At 39.0% G+C, this 27492-nt stretch overlaps 1 protein-coding gene across 1 annotated transcript in view; it reads right to left on the reverse strand.

The window, feature by feature from the left end:
- The window catches only part of eif4g2a (eukaryotic translation initiation factor 4, gamma 2a), a 29608-nt gene extending 26101 nt beyond the window's left edge, over window positions 1–3507 (reverse strand). The window contains exon 1 of the mRNA XM_056265784.1: window positions 3394–3507. Within this exon, the coding sequence (XP_056121759.1) occupies window positions 3394–3507 (114 nt within the window). The remainder of the gene's footprint in view (window positions 1–3393) is intronic.
- Between the last annotated feature and the right edge of the window lie 23985 nt (window positions 3508–27492).

Genomic DNA, 27492 nt, shown 5'->3' on the forward strand with positions numbered 1-27492 from the left:
TAAATGTACTCGATTACAAATTTGTAATTACCAATATATTTAAATACATAAGTTTCCAATAATGATATTAAAATAGTTTACCATAAATCTAAATGTTCTCTCAATTGCATGTAATACAAACTAAATTGATTTAATTTAATCAAACTGCAATACATTTTAATTTAATTACATTTTTCAATTAATTTCAATAGCCTTTCCCTCCCATGAGCTGTTAATTGCTGGAAGTTGAGTTCAGATACCAAATTAATTTATTCATTCATTGAAAAGAATTTAATCAAAAGAATGCTTGGTTTACAAATCCTACATTGGTACCATATGGTTTCTCATTTCTGTGATGTATATCTAACATGTCATAAAGGTCAAAATCCACCCATAAACACAAAATGAATTGAAAGAGTGGTTTGTAGTCTTTTCCAGCTGATTTTCACAGATTTTGATTCATCGTAAACTTTTTTCCCCCTGTATTATAGATGTCTCAATAATGTTGCTTTAAAACAATCTACAAAATTAATGTAAACGAACATGACATGAATTTATTCAGGCAGTAAATCAGTTTATTACTGCACCGTCTCTATTTATTTTCATTCAATTAGTTCTCATTGATCGTTGTGTGTCCAGAGGCAGCAATGCAGGATCTATGTATTGAATCCATAGATCATAGAACAAGTCATTTATGATTTGTGTATTTGCACTCATGTGACCCTGCATGTACAATTTAACCCTCTGGGGTCCTTCATTTCAGGGTCACACTCAGGGTCTTCGGGACCAAATGGTCCGGAAGGGTTTGATTCATATTTATTAAAAGAAAATCATATATATATATTTTTTACTTGTTTTTTATATATATTTTTCTTTTATTTTTTGGTGTTTTGAGAAAATTTTATGATTTATAATTAATATTTATGCAATAATTATGACCCATTTTTTCCCATTGAATATAATATAATTTTTTTATAAATATGTATTTTTTTTTATTTTTTTTTTAAAGCTGTATTTCATTTTAGAGTCAAGCCTAGGCCTCATGAAAACAATTTTTGAAATGAGATGGATGCCATCTGCTGGACACACTGAGCATTTTTATCAGGCAATAGCACATTTTTACCACTAGTGGATTTACAGCTCTCTGTAGAAAGGGTTCAGAATTCTTGTGAGTTTTGCACATCTTTGACAATTTTTTTCAGGTTGTTGATTTTAAAATATAATAACAGATTCTCAAAGACTATTTTTGTCTTGTTTTTTGTTTGTTTGTTTGGTTTAAATGGTAATTTGAAGTGCCAGTTTTACTTTATAATACAGATTATTATAAATATATAATACAGTGTGTGTGTGTGTGTGTGTATGTGTGTGTGTCTGTTTTGCACTCTTGATGTTTTAGAGATTCACCCCTTCACTGTTGAGTCCTTTTTTCTGCATCCTGGCTGATTTGTAGATTGTATGCAAAAAAAAAAACTCTGACAATTTCCCATTCATTTCCTATGGGGGTCATTTTTGACCAAAGAGCAGAAGTGTGACGACCACTTAGCATGCTTGGATCATGACCTCAATATTTTTTGTTTGTTCACATACCTATTACCATAAAAGTCACCTAGTTTCGTAACATTCCGATGAAGCTGTGATTTTTAAAAATTCAAAACATATTTATGTAATCTGAATTTATTAGTGTGTTTGTGTATAAAAGTGTGTGTGTGTGTGTGTGTGTGTGTGGATGTGTCTGTTTTGCACTCTTGATGTTTTATAGATTCACCCCTTCACTGTTGTGTGCTTTTTTTCTGGATCGTGGCTGATTTGTTGATTGTACGCACAAAACAACTCTGTATTGTCACATTTTTGTCAATTTCCCATTCATTTCCTATGGCGGGTCCATTTGGACCCGAAGACCCTGAGTGTGACCATTTTTTTTACAACCACTTAGACTATTCAAATCCTGTCCCCAATTTTTTTGGGTGTTCATATACCAAGTACCAACAAAGTCACCAAATTTCGGACCATTCCGATGAAGCTATGATTTTACACATTTTTTTATTTAAATTCTTCGGGTCCATTTGGTCCGAAGAACCCCAGAGGGTTAAGATGTTGGATTGGCTGCATCGTTCTCAGTGACCCTAGGATTATGAGTTGCATATGACTGAGAGTTCACTAAATGGTTTTAGTCATGTGTACAGCCATTTACAGTAATGTTTTCATTGCATTAATTAATCCAGTTCATTCCTGTGGGATGTGTTTGGAGACTAGAATGGTCATGAGTTAAAATGATGACCTTGGCCTGAACAGACAGAATCACTGGTGCTGGATGAAAAAGAATAGATGTGTGTGTGCGTGCGCGTGTGTGTGTGCATGCACGTGTGTTTGTGTGTGTCTAAGCTTCCCGAGTCCTTGAGATGATATTCCAAATATCTTTGACTGGTTCAGTGTAGTGTTGAATACATTCAGTAGATAAATACAGTTTATTTCATAATTGCATTTTTAAAACTCACTCTTAGAAGAAAAGGTTTAATATAGAAGAACCTTAAACTGTTCTGTTAGATGCTTCACATTTAGAACCTTTGGTTCTCAATCTTCGATGAGATCATTTTATGGATTTAGTTTGAATTAATTTAGTTTTAATACATTTTTAATTTTAATTAAATTGTATGAATTAAACATACTTCATCACTAGAAAAAAAACCCCATTAAACATGAAAATATTATGCAATCATTTATGACATTTGTCCTTATATAGAAGCTTTTTGGGTTTTTGTTCTTTAAAATGGAGTCAAGAACCCTAGTTCTATTTAGAACATTAAGAGTGTGCAGAAACAAATATATATCCGCCGGTAACACTTTACAATAAGATTCATTAGTTAACATTAGTTAACTGTATTAGTTAGCATGAACTAATAATGAACTGCACTTATAGAGCATTTATTAATCTTTGTTTATGTTAATTTCAACATTTACTGATACTTTATTAAAATCTTGTCAACATTAGTTAATGCACTGTGAACTAACATGAACATACAATGAACAGCTGTATTTTTATTAACTAATGTTAACAAAGATTAATAAATACTGTAACAAATGTATTGCTCGTTAGTTCATGTTAGTTAATACATGCATTAACTAATGTTAACTAATGAACCTTATTGTAAAGTGTTACCATATAGCCTATGTATATATATATATATCGTTTTTTTGTTTCATTTGTTGTTTCTCTGTAAATTGGGTATTTGGTCTTATATTGAATAATAATCCTTGAATAAAAAGAATGGCCATGGTATAAATAAAATGTAGTCAAATGCTGCTGTAATATGAACCAGACCTATGCTGTTTGATATGGAGGTAACACTGCATTGAAACACTTACCCTGGGTTCCCATGATGCCCCAGATCCACTGCATCTATATATAAACAATACCTGTGCAGCTCTTATGTCTCGTAGAGCACCTCCACCAATGCTAGCAAAGCTGTAAATGCTGCTACTAGAGCTGTTAATGGATGCTTGTCTCCAAACCAGCTCTTCAGGAGACATAGCGACAGATTTCACCAAAGCTGTTGTTTTCCATTTCAAGGACCTATTTCATTACCTGCCTCTCTCACAAATTCCAGGTATGTGGTCTGTGTTCACTCAAACACTTGAGGTGGTTAGCCAAACAGCTGTGTGAATTCCTCACCAGTGCTGGCAGTCACCATATTTTTACAGTCAAGAGCACTTTATAACTGTTAGAAATCATAGATTACTGAGGCATGCTCTCTGCTGAAACTCAGGAGAAAAAATTTTCAGGAAGTTTGTGAGATAAAAACTATATAAATACGACACGTATTTTATTTACTCCGCCACAAAATAAAAAAAATAAAATAAAAAGGTAATTGTGACTTTTTATCTCACATTTCTCTTAATTGAGTTATCTCGAAATTCTGACTTTATAACTCGCAATTGCAATTATGTATCTCACAAAGATGTTTACTGAGAAAAAAGTAAGAACTGTGAGATATAAACTCACATTTGCGAGTTATAATATGTGCGTAAAATGTTGTAATTACTGTAATTATGAGATTTCCAACTTGTAGCTACTTTTAGAACTTGTCATTGCAACTTGAAAACTGGGAATTTTCTGAGAGCTTCAGCTTGTATCCCGTGAGCGCTGCAGATTCAAGCGTTGATAGCATAGATATCCATAATAAAGGCTAGATGTCTCGTCCGCGCTGCTGGCCAATGGAGGTCGACGTCCGCATCTGGCGGCCATCTTGTCACAGGCAGTTCGCTCACTCGTAACATTGTGTTTTAATGGTGCATGTACTTTTTAAATAACCATAACTTACTAAATTTTCTACCGATTTTCAAACGGTTTGGTTTGTTATAAACATCAGAGATGTAGTTATGACACTGCAAACTTACGAATAATAAGTGTATCAATAAATAATCATCCAGAATTATAGCCACGTTAATAACGTTTGTAAGAAACCAAACCGTTTGTAATTCCGTCAAGATTTAATTGAGATAAGAGTATTTGTGTTCGTGCTGATCACTCATCTTACATCAGGTAACACAGAGCCCGCCAGAAAGCTTGCCTGTGACAAGATGGCCGCCGGTGATGACGATAGAGACTCCGCCGTAAGACATCTAGCCTTTATTATGGATATCTATGGTTGATAGTGCTGCCATATAACGTCACTTGTTGTCATCTCGAAATTACGGTAGTTACGTCATGACGTGAACGCAGCAAAAGTCTGAACTGCGAGATATAAGGCAAACTTTCACTCGACTTAGCCACTGAATTAGACCACCCATCCTTTCAAGTACAAGCCCTCTCTCTAAAACCACGTCCACCAAAATGTGTCAGCCAACAAACATATACAAGGCGTTATGTAGTATTCCAGTCACTCATAGCACATTTTAATAGCTTAAATTAATAAAAGAAAATGCATATGACACCGAAAAAAACTGATTTCACAATAAATAAATATTATGAGCAAAGATAAAATCAGTTCTGTATGTCAAAATAGGCTCAAATATGAACTAATCAGGCTGATTCTGAGGCATTGGTTGTTTTTAAACAGGGATAACAAATGTAATCTGTATTTCAAATTTAATTAACCAAATATCTGTATGAATTTAGTTTCTATTGTTACTTCTTAACAATAATATTCTAATTTAATGTATTATATTCATTACATCATTATATATGTATATTTTTTTTAAATGTATAAATATTCTGTTCATAATATAATATAATATAATATAATAATTTATATATATATATATATATAAATTACAGTGAATATGAAAAGTAAGGCACGGATAGCGACTTTTTAAATAGAAAATCCTTTTAGTGACTCTTGTCAGAAAGGTCTCTGCGCTGCCTATTGATTTTATTTTCAGATTATTTATTGTGGCTGGCCCAGCATAGTGTCCATTTGGACACTAAATTGGACTCATCAAGTTTCCGTGAGAGTAGAGCCAGACTGAATTTAATGTGGACTGCTGCGTTTTCCAAAAGAGAGCAATTTACTGTGACACACTGATTTTCATTCTTTCATGTATTGTAACTTTCTGTATCCCCTAAAAAACCCACCATAATTACCTCGGAGATAAGTGGTTCTCAGTGTAAAAACCAAACACAGACCATCACAGAGCTCTGCCTGATGCTTCTGTGTGCATCTGATTTAGATGGAGCCAGATACCAAGAGTCCCACATACTTTTACGTCAAAGCAATGGCTCTCAGACTGAAGGATGATAAACGTAGGACCAGGAGGTCGAGGTTGGGTCTGGGACCCGAAACATTGTTGAAACATCTTTAAGCACTTTCTGTCTCAAACAAACTATTATGCAGTTATATATGTACATTTATCTGCCATCCTTTGGCTGTACAGTATATGATCACGCTGTCATTCATTCAACTGCTATGAAAGCATTCAAGTGCGATAAGCAGAAATAGTAATAATTGTGCATTTTGACCTTTTTTGGCATTTTCTGGGGCTAGACAGCTCTTTGTTTACTTTCATTGTAAGGAAAAGAGCAGCCGGAACATTTAGATAAACATCTACTTTTGTGTTCCATGGAAGAAAGAGTCATATATGCGACATGAACGTGAGTAAATAATGGCAGAATTCCATTTTTGACTGTTTTAAACCGATTTTAATTCTTTAAATGTTCTTGTCGATTTGCTCTGAAAATTAAAGTTCTTTGGCACGCAGCTGTGAAAAACATATGGAAAAATGTCTTCCGTCTTCCATTATCTGAGTATTGAGTGCATGATACAGTTGCCTTGAGATATAGTTCACAAGGAATATTTAATCGAGAATCTCTGTGAAGCTTCCTGCCCATCTGTAATGTATAACACAGTGATAAATAATCTAAGGATATTGTTTGTGGCTGGGTGGTGAACATCAACGTTTGTATCATTAAATGTGAATGTGTAGACATTTGGAATCATTATCTGTAGCTGTATGATTGAGGACTGAAGTTCAGGGGTTTGTTTGGCCTATCATCCATCATGTGAGCTTAATGTCAGTGCATAAAAACTCCACCTTAAATGTGAATCTACTCTGATAAAGGTCTGAGGCATGAAATGATCCGTGTGATGGATGACATTCCCCTCACCCTCTGTGAAAGACAGCAGAATGACAAATCCAGAGAGCTGTAATATTACCGGGAAGAAAAAAACGACACCATCTGCCTCAATAACGCTCGGCCCGCCTCCATTTTGAGCTGTTATTACATGTGGTGCCGATGCTTCGTTTCAGTATTCAAATATGCAAAGGAGATTCAGGCATTTGGATGATCGGTTCACTGAGCTGTCATTACATCTTTTGAAGTAAAAGACACACTTTGATTCCATTCAGCGCTGTCACAAAGCAAAAAAAGAATCCAGCGGATATGAATCAGGATCAGTCAGGAGTGCGTGTGTGCCATCTCATCAACATGTGCTGTGCCAGCAAGCATTGACCACCCTTTTCCCCTGGTACAAATAACAGATTTTCTTTGCAGTCTGTGTTTTTATTTGTGTCGCGACAAATATTATGGTAAAGGATTAAATAACAAAGAGGCCAATAAAATATTTAAAGGTGCAGTAAGCGATTTTTGAAAAACGCTCTTGAAAAGTGGATCAGACCGAACACCAAAACACACTTGTAGCCAATCAGAAGTAAGGGGCGTGTGCCAAGGTCATAGTATAATGTCAAGTGGTGGGACTCCCAAAAAACTTGAAGATACTTACAAATGAATAATTCACGATATGTGTAAAAACACATTTTACCTCAATGTATTTAAACAAATTAAAAAATAATTTAGTCAATAATTGTATCCCTTAAAACTCATCTTTGATCCCCAAAATTACATATTTAAAAAATTTCTTCATGCCTTAAAATAGCTTGAATGTAACTCTACCCCCTTGCCTCATTTAGTATACGCGCTTCTATGAATATGCAAATGAGCCCCGCCTCCACTCACTCACATCAGTTCAGAGATTCACACGTTGACGATCACTCGTTGATCTGATTGGTTACAAGTTTGTGACGTCAGAAACACCAGCTATTTCAAACCGTGTTTTTGAGACTGTCTTTGGTTCACTGCAGTTTTAAGAAGAAAATACTCAGCAATGGTGCTGACTTATGAATTTGCACATGGTTTGTCTTAAAGCATATTAAAAACACCACATAGACATATAAACAACTTTAAAAACTGGATTATCACCACAAGATTGAATACTCACATTCAGGTTGTACTTTTTACTTGATAGTTACACCACATCACATGACATTTTTAGAGTCAAACTAAATTCAAAAATGTTTCTTGCAATTGATATAAAAGCTTTTTCAAAATAAAACCAACATGAATTCAAAAGGTAGATTTCTAAGACTTTAGCTTTCACTGACACTCTTTTTAGTCACGGATCCAATACCAAACCAAGTGGAATCTGCAAACAAATGCTAGACATTTTCTTTAAAACAACTGAAGTTTTCCAAGCCATGTTTGGAGTTATTTTTAACCAACAGATGCCAAGATTATTGCGAAGCACAAAGTTCCCCCTAACTTGAGCTTGTTCTTGTTTGTGCTGTATTATTTTTATTCCATTATTTGATTTTTGCAGGTATAGATGTTTCCATACTTTTCTGTACTTGTAGTGAAAAGACTTTTTTTCATGCCCCATTCTTTAGTTATTCCCTGCTGTGCTGTCAAACATAAGTCACTCCCACTCTTATCTTGCACAAATTTAATGGAAAAATAATTACGTTTCTTGCTGTGGCAGGAGTGTGTTAAGCCCCAAAAGTCAATTGGCAGATAAAGACGGAGAACATTTCAAAATGTGTTTATTCATCCATTCTATTTGTTATCATTTTTGTGTGCCAGGCATGATTTAAACAGACAAAAGACTGTGTGAAACTGAAGAAGTTCTTGTGTGTAATTGAAAATATGTCAGCATATCATAGACAACAGTGTTTGGCCACACTTTTTTTATAGTATTGTAATCCAATTGTCAACCCAGATGTCCTTTAGTTGTTAATTACAACCAAGTCCAATGCAAAATTCATTAGTCAAACACACATACACATAAAATATTCATAACACGTTCCCTGTTGGACCATTGTTAAATTGATAGTTTGAGTTTTTTCAAGTCTAGTGCAGAAATATTTTATTGCATCGATATGCAAAAGGATGAAACTTCTCGGACAAAAAGTTGTCAAGGTCTTTATTATCATCTCTCAAAACATCTTTATGTAAGTAAAATTTGACTGCAGATTTGTATTTGCATTTTTTTATTTTATTATGGATATTTATTTGTGTTATGAGCCATAAGATAATCCATTAAATATGACTTATAAGGACAGAGGCGTATACTTTTTGCCATGTTTGCCCAACTTAAATGAAAATAAAATACAGAATGACGACTGTGATTCTTGCTGGAACTTGTTGAAAGGACAAAGCGTGTGCAAACATCACTGAAGAATGCAGCTACGTGTATCAACTCAACACCCTCTCATAAAGCTGTGGAGGCTGACATCTCCAGACTGCTGAAGATGAAGGTGTAATGTGGAGGGCACGCTGTATCGCACTGCATAATAAAGCATAAAAATGCACGACAATTCCTTTTCTTAGACTCTTAGAATGTCAGGTCGGGTTGGGATGCTGTGAGACGGGAGCGTGATACAATGGCAGGAGGTTCAATGTTTCTTGAAAGGAAAAACTCTAATCTCACGAGATGTTTCATTTCCTCCTGCTCATGATGCTGATTCAGACGCATCTGTTTGTTTAGGAGACATTTCATATTTTATGAGTGATTTTTAGGGAGCGTTAAAGGGATAGTTCACCCCAAAATGAAAATTCTGTCAGTAATTACTCACCCTCATGTTGTTCCAACCCCGTAAGACTTTCGTTCATCTTCGGAACACAAATTAAGATATTTTTGATTAAATCTGAGAGCTGGATCAATCCTCCATAGGCTTCTAAGGGATCGAAACTTGCCGGCCCAGAAAAGTTAAAGACATTGTTAAAATAGTCCAAGTGACTACAGTTGCTCAACCTTAAGTTTATCAAGCGACGAGAATACTTTTTGTGCGCAAAAAAAACAAACAAAAATAACGACTTTATTCAACTATTCATTTTCTTCTCTGTGGGCCTCAAGATAGTTCACGTAGTGTAACAGCGCAGCGCTTCTAGGTTGAACTACAGAATTTTCATTTTGGGGTGAACTATCCCTTTAAGTTAATAAAATATGTGCATTAATAGATTTACTTTATTTAATGTTAAAAATAGATCTATCTCTGGTTAATATGTAAGGGATTATGTACAATGGGAATCGTAATTGAAAAAGTATTTTGGATGTTCTGTTTTTTAAAAATATAAATTATTTTATATAGGGAAGTGTTGTGTTAAATCATTTAAATAATGCCTCCTCGATAATCATTTCCATTTTTAATTTTTTATGCATCAGATGAGGTCGCAAAGTGCCCATTTTTTTTAACCAGCTGTCTCGACCTTCCGATACTACATGACGTCATCAATCAATCACGTGGTATTGTCATTTCGATACAAGCATCGGTACAGTGTGTGATACAATAGCGCTTTGAAAACTGCGTCGAAGCTTCGGAGCCCCAGTATCACCCGTCCCATAGTTATGGCCTTCTGCCTGTTATTTGGATTACAATTTTGGATTACAAACTGCGTTTGGGTCCTCAGCCTTTGTGTCTCAGAGCAGTTCATGACACATGTATTTAAATTAATTTGTAATGAATACTGATGACGTTTTAGTACACATAAAATATATTACCTTTTAAATGTAATATCAAAAAACACTCTAGATAAAATTATAAACAAGTACTTTTGTCACGGTGTGGGTTTTGTGTTTTGTTCCTTGTTCTTGTCTGTCATGTGATTCCCTGTTTGTCATGTTATCCTGCCATGTGTCTTGTCTTTTGTCATGTTGTTGCTCAGTGTCCACAGGTGTTCCTCGTCTATGTCTATTAGTCTCCCCAGGTGTCTCTTATTAACCACGCCCCCTTGTTATCTTGTTTAGCTTGTTTGTCTGTGTATTTAAACCCCTGTGTTTCAGTTGTTGGCTGTCGGTTGTTGTTTAATGTTACTACTGTCTTGTTCTGAGTTCCCTGGATTTCCTGTTTGTTTCTGTTTAATTAAATGTGCTTGCGATTGGATTCACTCTCTGTTTCATCCTTGCTGCCGCGTAACAGAACAACCGACCGCCAATGAATCCAGCAGCACGGATCTCGTCTGATCTTCCCAGCATGGACCGGGAGTTTGCTGGGAAAACCGCGGCCTTAGCCCTGAACAGCCCGGATTTGTTTCAGTTTACCTGGGGGTTTGCTGCACTTGCTGCCTCATGCACCCTAGGGAATGAGGCTATAAAATTGTGTTACCGGCTGGGGGCTAAGGCGGTCAACCCTAGGGAGCTCCCCGATCTCTCTGGCCTGGATTGGAGAGAGGCACTCTCCAGTTGTCTGGAGAGCTTCAGCCCGGGGTACGCCAGGCCTTCAACACTGGTCCCAGTTCCGGTGGTTCCGAGTCCGGTGGCCCGGAGGAGGAGGAGAAAGGCCTCCTCAAAGACCGTCCAGCCAGAGACCGTCCAGCCAGAGACCGTCCAGCCAGAGACCGTCCAGCCAGAGACCGTCCAGCCAGAGACCGTCCAGCCAGAGACCGTCCAGCCAGAGACCGTCCAGCCAGAGACCGTCCAGCCAGAGACCGTCCAGCCAGAGACCGTCCAGCCAGAGACCGTCCAGCCAGAGCTTCACGTCAGCCACGTCCAGCCAGAGCTTCACGTCAGCCACGTCCAGCCAGAGCTTCACGTCAGCCACGTCCAGCCAGAGCTTCACGTCACTTCTGCCCAGCCAGAGACTGTTCACGTCACGTCTGCCCAGCCAGAGACTGTTCACGTCACGTCTGCCCAGCCAGAGACTGTTCACGTCACGTCTGCCCAGCCAGAGACTGTTCACGTCACGTCTGCCCAGCCAGAGACTGTTCACGTCACGTCTGCCCAGCCAGAGACTGTTCACGTCACGTCTGCCCAGCCAGAGACTGTTCACGTCACGTCTGCCCAGCCAGAGACTGTTCACGTCACGTCTGCCCAGCCAGAGACTGTTCACGTCACGTCTGCCCAGCCAGAGACTGTTCACGTCACGTCTGCCCAGCCAGAGACTGTTCACGTCACGTCTGCCCAGCCAGAGACTGTTCACGTCACGTCTGCCCAGCCAGAGACTGTTCACGTCACGTCTGCCCAGCCAGAGACTGATCACGCCACGCATGCGCCGCCTGAGCCCTCAGTGACCGCAACACTGGCCATTATGGCCACAGCCATGTGGTGTGTGTGGGCTACGCACACCCTTGATCCAGAGCCCGCTGATCCTGCGCCAGAGCCCGCTGATCCTGCGCCAGAGCCCGCTGATCCTGCGCCAGAGCCCGCTGATCCTGCGCCAGAGCCCGCTGATCCGGCGCCAGAGCCTGCTGATCCTGCGCCAGGGGCCGTTGATCCTGCACCAGAGCTCACTGATCCTGCGCCAGTCCTGTCCAGCGCAGAGTTTCCTTCGCCGCTGGTTCTGCTTAGCTCAGGGCCCTCTTCACCGCCGTGGCCGCCCGAGGGGTCTTCACCGCCGTGGCCGCCCGAGGGGTCTTCACCGCCGTGGCCGCCCGAGGGGTCTTCACCGCCGTGGCCGCCCGAAGGGTCTTCACCGCCGTGGCCGCCCGAAGGGTCTTCACCGCCGTGGCCGCCCGAAGGGTCCTCTCCGCCGTGGCCGCCCGAAGGGTCTTCACCGCCCTGGCCGCCCGAAGGGTCTTCACCGCCCTGGCCACCTGAACTGCCTGCTCCACCCTGGTCGCCTGCACAGCCTGGTCTGCCCACGCTCCATGGCCCAGGTCCACCATGTCCTGGTCCCGTTCCCCTGTGCGGGCCTGGCCCTCCATCCCTCCCCCAGACCGCCTCCGCTTCACCACCCTCCTGAACTATTGTTTTTTGTTTTTATGGGCGTCGGGAGCCGCCCATAGGGGAGGGGCTATGTCACGGTGTGGGTTTTGTGTTTTGTTCCTTGTTCTTGTCTGTCATGTGATTCCCTGTTTGTCATGTTATCCTGCCATGTGTCTTGTCTTTTGTCATGTTGTTGCTCAGTGTCCACAGGTGTTCCTCGTCTATGTCTATTAGTCTCCCCAGGTGTCTCTTATTAACCACGCCCCCTTGTTATCTTGTTTAGCTTGTTTGTCTGTGTATTTAAACCCCTGTGTTTCAGTTGTTGGCTGTCGGTTGTTGTTTAATGTTACTACTGTCTTGTTCTGAGTTCCCTGGATTTCCTGTTTGTTTCTGTTTAATTAAATGTGCTTGCGATTGGATTCACTCTCTGTTTCATCCTTGCTGCCGCGTAACAACTTTACATGTGCTTTAGTATGTTAGTAAACAAGGCAAAGGATTTAAAGGATTACAAAGATTAAAACACTGATTTAAAAATGTACTTTGATGTAAAACCTTTGATTTTATATTATTATAAAGTGCGTTTTTTAAGAAATGTTAAACAGTCATGAAAGTGTACTCTCCTTAAGAATTCTTAAGTTGCCTTTTATTTCATTAATAGACATAACATTTTTTTTTTAAATTAAATATAGCCTACTTTTAAGATTTTAAGTGCACATTCAAGTGTAAACACTGTGGGAGTCTGTGTCTCTGTGTATCAAAACCGTGATCTGTTTGCCCAGCATAGCAACACCAGCTCAACCAATAGAGTGAGTTTAAGGCGGGATTTCTGTTTTTTTTTTACCAATGGCAGACAGGGGTAGTGCTGAGGAAACCTGCTTTAAAATAGTCAGTATTTTGAGATGTGTTGATTCTAGTGGTGCAAGAATGACATTTTTACCTCACCTTTAGTACAACTGCTAAACATTTGTTCTAACGCTAAACAACTATTCAGTATTCAAATGCAAACAATGTCTCCAACAAACAGTAGTTTGGAAAGCATTTCTATTCCAGGCATGCCCTTCACTACAGCCTATAAACATACAATTACAATCTGTCCTTTAAAAAGTCATCACATTTGAATGATAAGCAATTTATGTAGCGTTTTATTGTTCGGCATGCAGGAGCAGCGGAAAAAAAGATTCTCAAATTAATATATTCAGTGGATGCAAAGGCAAATATCCCTTTATTGTTCAGAGCTATTTGTTAAAGCAAGCAGGCATCTAGGCGTCAATTGATTCATTCTGTAAAGAGATCACACTGTGTCTGAGGTGCCCCCAAGGGCCTCATGTGCAGCTTCAATTTCCAGCTACCATAAATGAGCAGAATCAACATCCTTACATACAATTGCAATCAGTGCAGAGGTTTCTGTGCCAAGAAATGGGTAAAGGTGAGCGATGGAGCTTCTTTCTTCTTTGGCTTGTCTCTACAGCGGATTACTGGCTCGTGCTGTGGCTCATATATGAAAGCTGTGCTGATGGGCAAAGTCTTCTGTCGTTCAAGGTCAAGTAGTTGGACAAAACACAATTAAACATGGACGAAAGTCAAGCTGTCTTCACTAGTTTCTCTTAGATTGACCACTCTAAAAAGGTGCTCTAAAAAGGGTCACTGTGATTTTGCCAAGTTCGACATTTTCCTGGATCAACATATTTTGTTGATTCTGGAACAACGTTCCTGTCCAAAAGTTTAATCCTAACCCTATCCCTTCCCTTAAACCGAACCCAACAACTTTCCCCTAAAATCATAGGGAAATGACAGGTGAATAACACTGATGTAGAAGCTCCTAAAAAGCCTCAAATCTGATTGGTTGATTGCAATGTTGTTCCAGGATCAGCAAATATGTTGATCCAGGAACATGTTGTACTTGGTGAAATCACGTTCACCTTAAAGGTCAATCATTATCGACCATTGATTTTAAAATCCAATCCAAGACTGTAGACTTGGTCTGTGATCCTTCATTCCTGCTTTAAATCCATGACCCACTGGTGAGTGAAATAGATGCAAAACATATGACTGTTATAACTGAATCATTCATTCAACCAAAGCCATATGGTAACACTTTAGTTTGGGGTCCAATTCTCACCATTAACTAGTTGCTTATTAGCATGCATATTAGGATATTGGCTGTTAATTTTAAACTTATAAAGCACACATTAATGCCTTATTCTGCATGACCTTATTCTACATCCCTTGGACCATAAAAACGATATAGTCCACATATAGTACAAAACACAAAATAGGTATAACATTCAAAAGTTTGGCATTAAAAAAACGTGATACACTTGATTCTTAATACTGCTCGTCAGTACCTGGATTATCCTATTAAAACAACTTGGTGTTAAAACATCAGGTTTTATGGCCACATCTCCTGGCTGGATTCTGAACCACCTCTATAATGTCAAACCTCACAAAGCAAGATTGAATTCAGTGTCACGAACGACAATATGTCAGAGGCCACAACCTTGTTTTAAAAAACAGTACTTTCATTTATCAAGACACAGTAGCACATAGCAATGAAATGGAAGAGTCTGAATGGCCCAACTTATATATATAGCATGTGCATGGCACTCTGAAAACACCCAAAACACTTCAGTCTTAATTATTTGTGGCATCCATGTGTGTCATCCAATCTGAACGCTGAAGTTAAGAGGATGTTGGAGAGAAACACACTTGAATAAGCACTATAATGAAAGCAGTACGGCATCTGTGCAGCCCCCACAAACTTTTCTTGTTGATCAAAGGCTCTTTATATAATGTTAAAAGGCCACAACAAGTTGCTCATTTCATTGACACAGGGCATGAGTGAACATTTCATGACTTTTAAAAAATAGAATAACATCTGAGGGATGTTCACAAGATTGTACACAAGAGAGGCGTGATTTCAAAGCTAAATGCAAAATTCATGCGTCTGGTTCCTAGGGAATTGCTATGAAGTTTCTAGGGTGTTTCTTGTTTTAAAAAATCCTTAATGCATCAATATTCCTTAGCTGAAGCCAGCTTTTCAAATATTTTATAAAGAGAGATTAGGCTTTTTTTTTTTTGAAGGATTGGACAACATAAATATTTATGAGATGGATAAACTCATGCTGAGAAAAAAAAGACAATGGTTGTCATATTGAAAATTTGAAGCTCAATTTATTACTTGAGAGATCACAAATGGACTTTGCCTCAGCTCTTGGTTTCATTTGAGAATTTTCTACTATGTCATACTTTCAGTTTCCTTTAAACATGTGGAGACAAGTGGAGAATAAGTGCCTTTCAAGTGCTGTATTGAGGCTTTATTATAGCATCCATTGTAAGTGCAAAGCCAGTCAGGTTCACTTTCACAACAGTATGATGGAGTGGCAACAAATAAAAATTATCTCCGAATCCCTTTTAAAACGTTTATTTGGCCCACATCAGAAATCCTTCTTGATCTCTTGAATAAGGGACCATTTGCACAACACCGTTTTCATCTAAATGTGTTTTGTATGGAAGTAAAATAATTACGACGGTATTTGAAACAAAAAAGCTTGTTGAATTGCATTACCAGTATTTGAAAAAAAAATGAACTGCATTAACAGTGCTGGCATTTTAATACATTGTATTTTTAGGGCTTATATTTTTATGGGCTGAAATTCAACATGGTCGTATATTTAAGCTGTGAATATTCCCATTCAAAACATTCCGCACACATTTTTATTATTAAAAATTCAATAATCCACATTCACCTTTCAGATTTCACTTCCAAAAATAAAACCTATAATATTCAACAGGCAATTTTCAGTCCATTTTATTTCGCTTTGCGAATTCACTTCCACAAATTCAGTGGTTCAAATTCGACAGAAAATTCAACATTGCACATCCGGGAACTGCAGGAATAGCTGTAGAGTACCGATGTATTATCTCCATCTGCTATTAATCGTCCTCAGACAAAGACTAGAGCGACAGTTAGAGAGAGTCATTCATTCACAAAAACTGATTTGCAGAAATGGAGCAAGCGGTAATATATTTAATCATTATCATGGCCAGTATATATACGGAAAAGCTCATAAAGACACAAAAGCTGTGTTTACGTTTAGCCTAAGTCTTCATGGCCGATTTCTCTACCGCGAACGAGATTATAACGTTATTCCCCCGATGCTAATGAAGCACATCAAACATTACATCTGAGGAAGACATTATATATTTCTCATGGTTGTTTAGTTTCCTTATCTCAGCATTAGGGTTTTTCGCCTGGAGTTCCCCCGGAATAGGTTGTTTTTTTAAACAGACTGACTATGTTGGAAGTGAAATCTGAAAGGTGAATATGGATTATTGAATTTTTAATAATGAAAATGTGTGAAAAGTTTTGAATTGAAATTTTCACAGCTTAAATATACAACCATTTTGAATTTCAGCAAATAAAAATACAAGCCCTAAAAATCCATTGCATTAAAATGCAAAAATGCACGGTTAATGCTTTTTTTCCCCCCAATTAGTGCAATTCAACCATCTTTTTTTGTTTCAAATACATTTGCCATTATTTTACTTCCATAGTTTTGGCCGTTCATTTACACGACAACAGCATTTTTGGGGCCTCAAAACACAAACTTTTGAAAACAGGTTTTTGAAAATGAGACCATTGTCGTCTCCATGTAAACTACAAAAATGTGAATTTGTGAAAACGGTGACGTCTTGACTTTTTCAGTCTAGAAGCGCGTAGTGTTTCTTTACAAAATTACATCGCCAACTACTGGCCTGGCAGCATAATACAGTGTTTTTAATAGTTTTCATAGATGTATGTTATGGTACGTGGTAAACAGGAACAACGAGGAGACGAGGAATAACTGGAGACAGGAATTTATGATAAGAACTCAGGAACCACACTTTACATAAACGAGAACGGACAAGGAGTGAGGGAGAACACAGGGTTTAAATACACAGAGCACAGATTAGGGAAGCAAGGCACAGCTGAGGCAAATTAACTAAACACAGGTGAATGAACTGAACACTAACGAGGAGCGGGAAAACTGTGACAGGATTAAACCAATCAATCTATATCAGACAATCTGTAGTGGGAAGCCTCCAGGGCGGAGCAGGGGACCAGGGTGGAGCTGGCTGTGCAAGTGACCAACGCGGAGATGATCCTTTGGGTGGCCACGGCGGAGGCATATGCCCAGGTGAGGGCTCCAGGCTGGACGGGACCAGCAGTGAGGGCTCAGGACTGGACGGGACCAGCGGTGAAGGCTCCGGGCTGGACGGGACCAGCGGTGAGGGCTCCGGGCTGGACGGGACCAGCGGTGAGGGCTCTGGGCTGGACGGGACCAGAGGTGAGGGCTCTGGGCTGGACGGGACCAGCGGTGAGGGCTCCGGGCTGGACGGGACCAGCGGTGAGGGCTCCGGGCTGGACGGGACCAGCGATGAGGGCTCTGGGCTGGACGGGACCAGAGGTGAGGGCTCTGGGCTGGACGGGACCAGCGGTGAGGGCTCCTGGCTGGACGGGACCAGCGGTGAGGGCTCCGGGCTGGATGGGACCAGTGGTGAGGGCTCAGGACTGGACGGGACCAGCGGTGAAGGCTCGGGGGAACGAGACTCAGGCTGGACGGGACCAGCGGTGAGGGCTCCGGGCTGGATGGGACCAGTGGTGAGGGCTCAGGACTGGACGGGACCAGCGGTGAAGGCTCGGCTGGACGAGACTCAGGCTGGACGGTCTCGGCGGGACACTAACGAGGAGCGGGAAAACTGTGACAGGATTAAACCAAAAACACTAAGCAGGGGGAAACACAGGACATACATGTAACAGTATGAAGGAGGATCAAATTGACAACCTTGCCGTCTGTACGCAAAAAACGCAAATAAAAAACATTTCCATTTTTAGTACATCGTTGTTGTATAAATGTACATAAGGACTTGGAGGGTGGATTTATTTTTTATTTTTTTATATTATACTTCACAATACCTGTAAGTAGTTTTGAGTTTCTAAACACTCTGATACAACCAGAGAATGATGAGCAACAACAGGGTGAGACGTCTTCAATCTCTATTGTGCTGAAGCCCATCAGGATTGCCAAGCAAAAAAACATCCGTCAATCTTTAATGGCTTTTATTGAGCAGCTGCCAAAGCAAACAGTAAGTGCAAACAAAATAGCCAAAATCTACACTTGATTCTGAAAAGTGGAATAAAGGGCCACAACTCAATTGTGTAGATGATATCGATGTGTGATGTGCGGGTCTCATGTACAGGTATGTACATGTATGGCTATCTATATGAAAATTTGGGTTAAATTAAGACAACTATAAAATATAAAGTTAAAAGAATATTTTTCAAAGAAGAAATGTTTATATAGACATTTAACTCTTGTTCAATGCTCCTGTTAATTTAAAATCACAAGACCACACGGCGCACATGCAGCTGTGTGTGGAAAACACTGTTTTGATTTTGAGTATTTCCAGAAAGTCCCTCAGAAAACCACAAAGAAACAGTTACCGCATATTTCACATGACACATGGGAAACATGAAAGCTGTGACATTTACTGAAAAAGAAGTGAATAAATATGGCTGAAATAATAAATCATTCGTCAACTGTCCTAATACAGTACATCACCCACATTTTTGTATCCATTTAAATCCATATTCATTCAAGGCCATTCACTGCAGTGTGGTGTCAGCAGGGATTATGAAACAGGGTCTAAGTACAGTAGCTTTTAGCTTTAATTTTCAACTCAAATCTTCACAAAACACACAAGAATAACAGGACCATGAACAGAACCACCGACATAACACAATATCATTACTCAAATAATGCACAGATAATCTTGGGTGTATGACTTAGGAAGAACTAAACCAATTCTTAAAGGATTGCTGCATCCGCAACTAAAAAGAGTGTATCTTAATAATAGATTAAAGTATATTAATTGATATTAAGTAAAATGATTAATATAAACATGGATGTGTAAACATCTAGTATTATGTCACGTGTGTGTTCTTTTTTCATTCTTTGTTGTATTTCTAGTATATTCATTAGTTCTGCCATCCTTTGTCCCCTGTCAGTTTGTCACTAAGGTTTCTAATAGATTGTGTTAGTTCAGTTCAGGTGTGTTTCATTAACTCGTCAGCTCCTTAGTTTGCCCTTGTATTTAAGCCCTCTGTTTCGTTCTGTTCTTTGTTTATGTCAATGCGTGGTTGTGTTTCTCCTTAGTATTCTCCTGGTTATTTTGTTCATTATTCCATTAAAAGCCCATCCTCCTCGCCGTGCGCTTATCTAGGCACACTCGCTGACATATTACTAATAGTGTAAATTAATGTTAAATTCTACAATGGGTCAAAACCAGTATTCCAACCGCCTGTTTTAATGAATCATTAGCTAATGATTTTCAAAGATAACATTATGTTCTGACTTTAATTGTTGAGGCACATGAATATAGGCCTAACTCATTATTAGGTAATATGTCATAATGGTTATGGCAGGCCACACATGCACACTCACGTTTGAGGTGTGTGAGACAGTTGCACGGTGAATGTGTTTGGGCTGCACACAAATAGCAGCACAACAGTATCTACTATGATCTATGGCAAGCCAAAAGGGTCATAATTACGATAATTGCTATAAAACAATTGCGCTTGCATCCAAAACGTTGGTGTTTAAAACAGTTTTAGCGCTGTCAAATATGTAATTTTGATTTATGATTTATCTTTAGTGTAAAGGCTCGTACACACCGGGATGAATATCGGCGCGCGTTAATTCGCCAGCGTTTTTCAACGCGTTTTTTGTGTTCACACCCAAGCGATTTTCGTTGACGATGAGCCGAGTGAACATGCCAATTCATTCCCTGACATTAGATGGCGCTTAATGTAAAACAGAAATAGTCCTATGTTGTAGTCGCTGTCGCGTTTGTCATAGTTCTTTATGTTCCGACACCAACGAGACCGGCAGCTCTACATTCATCTTGCCTTGCATCTTCCTCGTCTTATTTCTCCTCGGCAGTGTAGACGCTACTTGGCGTATATCTTTTTCGCCGTTGCGTTTGTGTGCTCGGCAAGACCGTTTTGTGTTTGAGCGCCCCCAAGTTGTGTTTTACTGTAACTTCAGAAGCTCCAGACACGTGAGCAAAGGCGCCAATCTCATCGGTCGGATAGTTTTTGACGCAGCGCGTCAAACCAAAAAAACGAACCCGAGGCGTTTTTAAAAAAATGACGCTTTTACGCGTGGCGTTTTTCGTGTCAGTGTGCACACTCACATTGGCACCCTTTGTTTAGTCACGAGGCGTTAAACGTCGGCAGGCCTTAAATCCGACCCTTTTGGCTTGCCATATTGCAAATCCATTTGTCCTTAGTATCAGAACTAGTTCAAGCATTTATGACTTTTGCCTCAATAAACTCCTAATTACTGCTTATTAATAGTTAGTAAGGTAGTTGTTAAGTTCAAGTATTGCGGATTAACAGATGTAGAATATGGTCATGCAGAATAAGGCATTAATATGTGCTTTATAAGTACTAATAAGCAGCCAATATCCTAGTAATATGCATGCTAATAAGCAAGTAGCTAATAGTGAGAATTCGACCCTAAACTAAAGTGTTTCCCAAAGTTACTGATCAAAATCAGACCATCAAAATAAAGTGTAACCACAGAAATATTCCAGTGCCATGACCAACAAGGCATTAGGTAACATGCACCAGTTCATCTGGCTCAGTAGAATCCCAGTTACAGACGCCTGGAAGTTGAAATCCATGGCTTCGACCCATTAATTAACACATTCATTTACACTATCAGTTAATACTAGAGCACAAATGAATGCATATTAGTGCATCCGTATTGTAAAGTGTTACCATTATAATTATATGAATTTATTATAAGAACAGTTAAATGGGCCATTTATTCATGGCCACTCGCTGAACATTAGCTCTGTACTCAACAGACTGACTTTATCTCAAAGCAACAGTCATAATTCTCTGAACATAAATAGCTACTTATCTGAATACCTCCCTATTCCAAGGGCTTGTAGTTTTCTCATAGTCAGCTTTGGGGGGGATGATGCTGGTTTTGTTGCAAAACTTTCACAGCATTAAGCTGTGAACCGCTGAATATATGTGATAAATCAGCATGTTTTACCCAGACTCGCGTGATACGTGGAAGTGCGCGGTTTCGTTCAGTCTTTGAGATTCACGGTGCACAGCATGTTTCCACTTGTTATGTTCCTCCATGAGGATTTGGCTCTGCTCCAGCTCTCTAGGAGCAAATCGCACAACATAAATAGAGTTAGCATTGTGGAACGCTTTTCAAGATGATACAGGAGGGTAATATGCAATTAATGTGCAACATATGGTCATTAGCATATCTGCACAGAAATAAAATAGCATGCTATGAGAAATTTGAGAAAAGACTCCTTTTACCCCCAAAATGAAATGTATTCACTCTCATGCTGTTTGCAGTTATTTAGAGAATCTTATGCAGCTCATCTCATACAAAGCTTCAAAAAGGTAAAAAATACCAATGAAGTACCAAAATAGTGGTCCATATGTGTTGTGCACTATTTGAAGCCTTCTTAACCAATCAAAAGCTTTGTTTGAGGAACGTATTGAAATTGTGTTATTCCCTGAAAATGTTCCTCCAGCTCTCGAATGGCCTTCTTGTGTGTGTTGAAGGGTTGGTCAAAATCCCTTGCCTCTTCAAATACATATATAATCATATATCATTTTGAATGGTTATATACTTCCTTTATAAAAATCAATAATCAAATATATTCATTATCACATAATAATTTTTATATTCTTTGTGCCTGTGAAATTATATTTTCTTAAATGCATGGATGCAAGTAACCAGTTTCTTTTAGGTGCATTCCAATCTTACTTTGAGATTGCACGTAGTACACGCAGGACACGAAGGCCACGTAACCCACAAGGCCGTTTGTCTCTTTCTCTGGGATCAGTAGAAAGGTTAGAGGGTCCTAAAGGCAGCGTGGGCACATATGATTCTTCGCTGGACATATAGTCAAGCTATATTGAGCGTTACTATCAAACTTTAATTGTTGTATTAAAATGTATTCTTTCCAGTACATTTCCTTCCTTGGGAGTAAATGCCAGTGATCTGTTTTTCTCCCAAACGAGTGAATGTTTTAGCAGTATGTTTTGGCATACTTAACTGATAATAAGGAGCTCAGACTCTCTTCAGCCTTGATGGGAGCTGTTATTTGCTAGTGTCTGTTATTTGTGTGTGTGTGCGTATGACATGCTATGTAGGTTCTGGACGGTCGGACCAGACACCCCGGCGCCCTTCTCTAACCTGCGAGGCCACCACAGACCTAAATCCAATGAGTGGACGACAACTATCTTTACTAATGGCGATAGGCACCCCTATCTCCTCACATGTGTTAAATTGTTTAGGCTTTCATGTTTCTTAGCCAATGAGAATCATTCAACCTGTAAGCAATGACGTAGCTTAGACCTTGGAAATGGTATAACTGCTGTGATCTTTGTAACTGTAAGCGGGGCGGCCTACGAACTCCTGTGTGAGTCTTGAAGCTGACTTCTGCTGATGAAAATGCAAACTATCTTCAGTAAAACTTTTCTTTAATTTTTTATAATTCTGACTCCGGGTCTTCATTCTTCATATCTGGTTCTGGGTCTTTGACTGTAAACCCCTTACAGTTATGGTGGAGGATGCGCTGGCAATTATTCTCGGTGACACCCCTGGCAAATCAACAAACAAGGTAGTAAGCTTTTGTTAATTGTTAGGGCTGTCTGACTGGAAGAGATTTTGAAGGAGAGCGGGAGAGCTTCACTCCGATGAGGCGAGTGAAGCTTCACTCCGATGAGGCGAGTGAAGGAGTAAGTTAATTATACTGCTGACAGTATAAGAAGTCGCTGAGAGCGTCGTTAAGGGTAACGGCAGCAGACAGCGCAAGCGAAGCGTGCTCTGTGGGGGCCCCGCTGGGCATTACTGGTGTAGCACCACCCCAGCAGAGCACGTCCCTGGGCTAGAGGTCCAGTGGCACCGTAAACCTGCTCAATCTCTTCCATCTCAGATAGGGGATCCCCGAACTTAGTGAAGTGAATCAGGCAGTTAGGGATACTAACAATAATAGGGTTGTTTGCCAGGGATGCATCAGGAACAATTCCGAGAGAAAAATTAAAAAAGTTGTGACCCAAATTGGCATGGACCAGTATATGTAACTGTGATTTTGGAGTATACTTTGCAGTTTCATCACGCAGAAGCCAAGCTGTGTTGTTCAAAGATCGCCGCCTCCATTTCTGCAATAACTTCAGGTGAGTATGAAGCATGATTAAGATATGACAGTAACCTGAAGAGTCCTGAAACAAATAGTGAGACAGGAAAAGCAAACGCTGTAAGCAGCTGTGCTCTAAAGCCCTCACTTTAAATAAATTTGCAGAAATGATTAAGTAAATGGTAGTCAGGATTTTGATTTTGATTGGAAATTTAAAAAACTTGACTGGCTACAAACAAACAAAGAAACTGAAAAATTAAAATGTTTAGCCTCGTATTGCTTACGATGATTACAAGAAGCAAGTGAAAGAAATTCTGGGTCTGGGATAATTTCCCTCGACAAGCGACTAAAGTTAAACAGACACTTTGTGAAAACAATATTTTGCAGCTTATGAAAATTAATGTTCTGCCAATAATAATGATGAAGATTATGATTGGGTTATTATGATTAAATCAGCCACTGGTGGACTGTAAAAGAATACAGAGAACTGCTTAATCAGTAGCTCTGTTTGCATTCCTGAATGGGACACACTGCTTCAAGGGCGTGCAGTAAGTTGGAGCCGTTGAGGCTGACACATGAACCCACCAGATGACAGAGAGTGTTTTAATGGTGGTCATCAGGACCATTTAATACGTAACTCTAAATTCCCACCGAGAAGGTGTTTAAAAATGTGATAAAATGACAACACATTTCTGGGAATAATGTGAGTTTGAAAGTAGATCAGTGTTTAAATGACGATATTAAAGTTGTCGTCTGAGAAAGAACAAGAGATAAAACAAGGTCAAAAGATTGAAGTCTTAAAGTGAATCCTTTTGAAGAAAAGATCTATAATAGTAATTTTTATAAGTTGATGTAAAATTAATGACTCCAACAAATGTGAGTTGCAAAATATATCAAAGTAACTTAAAGGATGATTGTGTTGCAATAAAATTTTTAAAAAAAAAGATTTTAGATGATATAGAGAGACTAATCTCACAGATGATTTACAATAACTGCAAAAGTATCACAAGCAGAGAGTGCTTGCCTCGTCAAACTTAGTGTGTGAATCCTAATTGGAGATTGATAAACTCCAAGAGAAATCTTAAGTCAAATATTAAACTATGGTTGAGAACTTGACAATTAAAATTGAGATTGAGAAATGTGAAACGTTATTGAGAACTAGAATAATTACCATTATGTAAGAACAAATAAGCAGAAGCAGTAGGCTACTGAATTAACAGTTGCTAAATGTAAAATGTGTTGAAAGGCATTTGATTAAACAAAAAAAAGGCCTGCTAGTGTTGACCATGAAAAGAACAGAGCTGATGTTTTGCTTTCAAAAGATAAGTTTGTTATTGGCTGTAATGAAACAGCTCGCTTATCTAAAATCTGATGTGTGCTGTGCCTGAAACTGCCAGTGCGACAGAGACTCAATCTGAGTGGAAATTTGTAATGTCTAAATTCCCTGAGGTGGGCAAAAGACAAATATAAAGAAAAGTTTATTTGAAACCGTATGTAATTTCTGGCAAAGATGCCTTAAGCTGGGATAGAGTTAAAAGATGATAGATAAATGTTTGATGTTAGAAGTATATGAGAGAGCAGTGTACCATCCAATAGAGTCTCAGAGTCTCTCTCATTCAATGAGTCAGCTAAAAGCTGGTATCTGTGATAATGTGTAAAGCACAGTGTTTCAGTTGAAGGATCATAGACACAGAGATGTTTTAAAAATAAAACTGAATGACTTTAAAGAAGTATTTAAAATAATAATACAGATAGAGATGACATTTTGATTAGGTTAATTTAGGACCAGTAACTTCTTTGTCTGATCTTAGTCCCCACCATGAAACGGGGGAGGGGCCGACGGAAATGTACACTGAATGTACAGTTGTGATCTAAATTCACTGAGTATAATCCAAGTAGCTAGGTTGCTGCTTTTAAGATAGTTAATGGATTTAAGTGATTAAATACTGTTGTTTTTGACCTGTCTCCCTATGTGAACACTATTAGGCAATCCGAATGGCTCTGGTGACTCTTGAACGTGCCTTTCCTAAGCTCTAGAAAACAGCTGAGTTCTGTTGAAGCAAACAGCCTGTGATGGGAAAGAGCGGTCACCAGTGGGCACGAGTGGCTACTCAATGACGGGTAAGACCTTCTATTGGCCAGACAGGGGGCAACCCAAGCCAGAGTGGATCACGTAAAGTCACTGGGCATCTCAAGATGGAGGTGTTTATGTGAGAAAGGTATGAGAGTGGAGCGGATGACTGTGAGGCCAGCAGCATCCTTTATCGTTAGGGCGGATGAGCTGTGAGGAGTTACAGACAGTCTGACCCCGAAACGTGAGTGTTCCTCTAATACCAATCACCAGAAACCGCATTCATTGTATGGCTTGTTTTTTTTTTATCGTCTGCAAATATGCCAGGGGAAAACACCCTGATGGAGATTATAGATAAAGGGCTAACAGGAGTGGGCTTTCAAGAGCCAGCTGAGGCCATGAAGTGATTCCCATTAGTTGTTGTGGAGACAGTAGCAAAACTTTTTATGTACTGGTTTGCCTTATGGGCAAGGAAAATCATAGTGTTGATTTTGAACTAATAGGTCTATGACATAGTTTTAACTCCTGAAGGTCGTTAGACATGGTGGTGGCTAAAGATGAAGACAGCTTTTGTAGATTTGAGAAAAGTCTGGATAACAAGGTGAATGGTCAAAGGTTATTGTAATTAATTTAATATTACATTTTGTCTAAGTTACAGCCTTAGAAGGCTGTTGAAAAAGATTATTTATTTATAGTGAGAGAGACTGCTTGAGCAGAGGAAGGGATGGTAACTGTGTCTGTCTTTCCATTATTGGCCTGCTAGAGCAAGCTGAAGCAAAATAATGATAATGAAACAAAACAACCCAGCTGACCTTGTTAAATTCTAATGAATAATGAACAAGACATGCTTTGAAACTGGTTGGGAGACCATGTAAAATTATGTAGAAGCTACAGGAAAAAATGGAAAGGTTAAAATCTTATTTAAAATTTAAATCTTTTAGCAATAATATAAAGAAAAATGAACATTGAAAATGAACAGTTAACATATGTGTGTCTAGTATGAGTGCGTGTGATGGTGACAGCACTTTATGTCTTGTATGTATTAGTTTGGGGTACTATTATTTCCTGATTTTGAGGATGTTGTCATTAACCTCTGGAATTAGTGTTTTATCATTACAGATGGGTTAAGTGAAATGACCAACTTTAGAAAAGTTGATAATTCTAAGTCAATCTGATGAAAAGACAATGCAGAACATGGGACGAGCTTTAATTGGAGTGGTTTTCCAGCTCTGTCTGCTATTGGTAATTATGAATGCTTTTGTCATTTATGATATTGAACTGAATTACTCTCTGGATTAGTATTTTATATAAATTGGAATTGTAAAGAAGATTGCCGTCCATTATGGGGTAAAACTCTTGTCTAAATTCAACTGAGGGTCTAAATTTAAATAGACAACTAGGTGGGATCATAAGGATAAACGTAGGGAAAAAAATATATATATATAGACTTGACGGCAGAGAGACAAAGTGGCACATTGGCTAAGTCACTTTCCAAATTATCCAGAGTGAGCTCCCTCATTTTTATTGAAAGGCCGGAGGGCGAACAAAGAAGGAGTGAATATAACTTCTAAAAAGAAAAGGTTTTATTTCTCAATCCCTTAAATGTATGTATGACATTAGATGTCTAAGAAAACTACAGTTTAATAAAGGTAAAAAGAGAAAGCAGCTATATGGCTGTGGGCTGGGATCTGAGTAACATAATATTTTGGTTTCTGTAAAACTGTAAAGATAAGTGGAACTGAGACAAATACTGTGAGAAGTAGTTATAATGAAAAATAAAGTTGAAGTTAATGATAAGAAAACAAGAGTATT

The sequence above is a fragment of the Rhinichthys klamathensis genome, unplaced genomic scaffold, assembly GCF_029890125.1.
Source record: "Rhinichthys klamathensis goyatoka isolate OS25496 unplaced genomic scaffold, OSU_Roscu_1.1 h1tg000240l_1, whole genome shotgun sequence".
Lineage (NCBI taxonomy): Eukaryota > Metazoa > Chordata > Actinopteri > Cypriniformes > Leuciscidae > Rhinichthys > Rhinichthys klamathensis.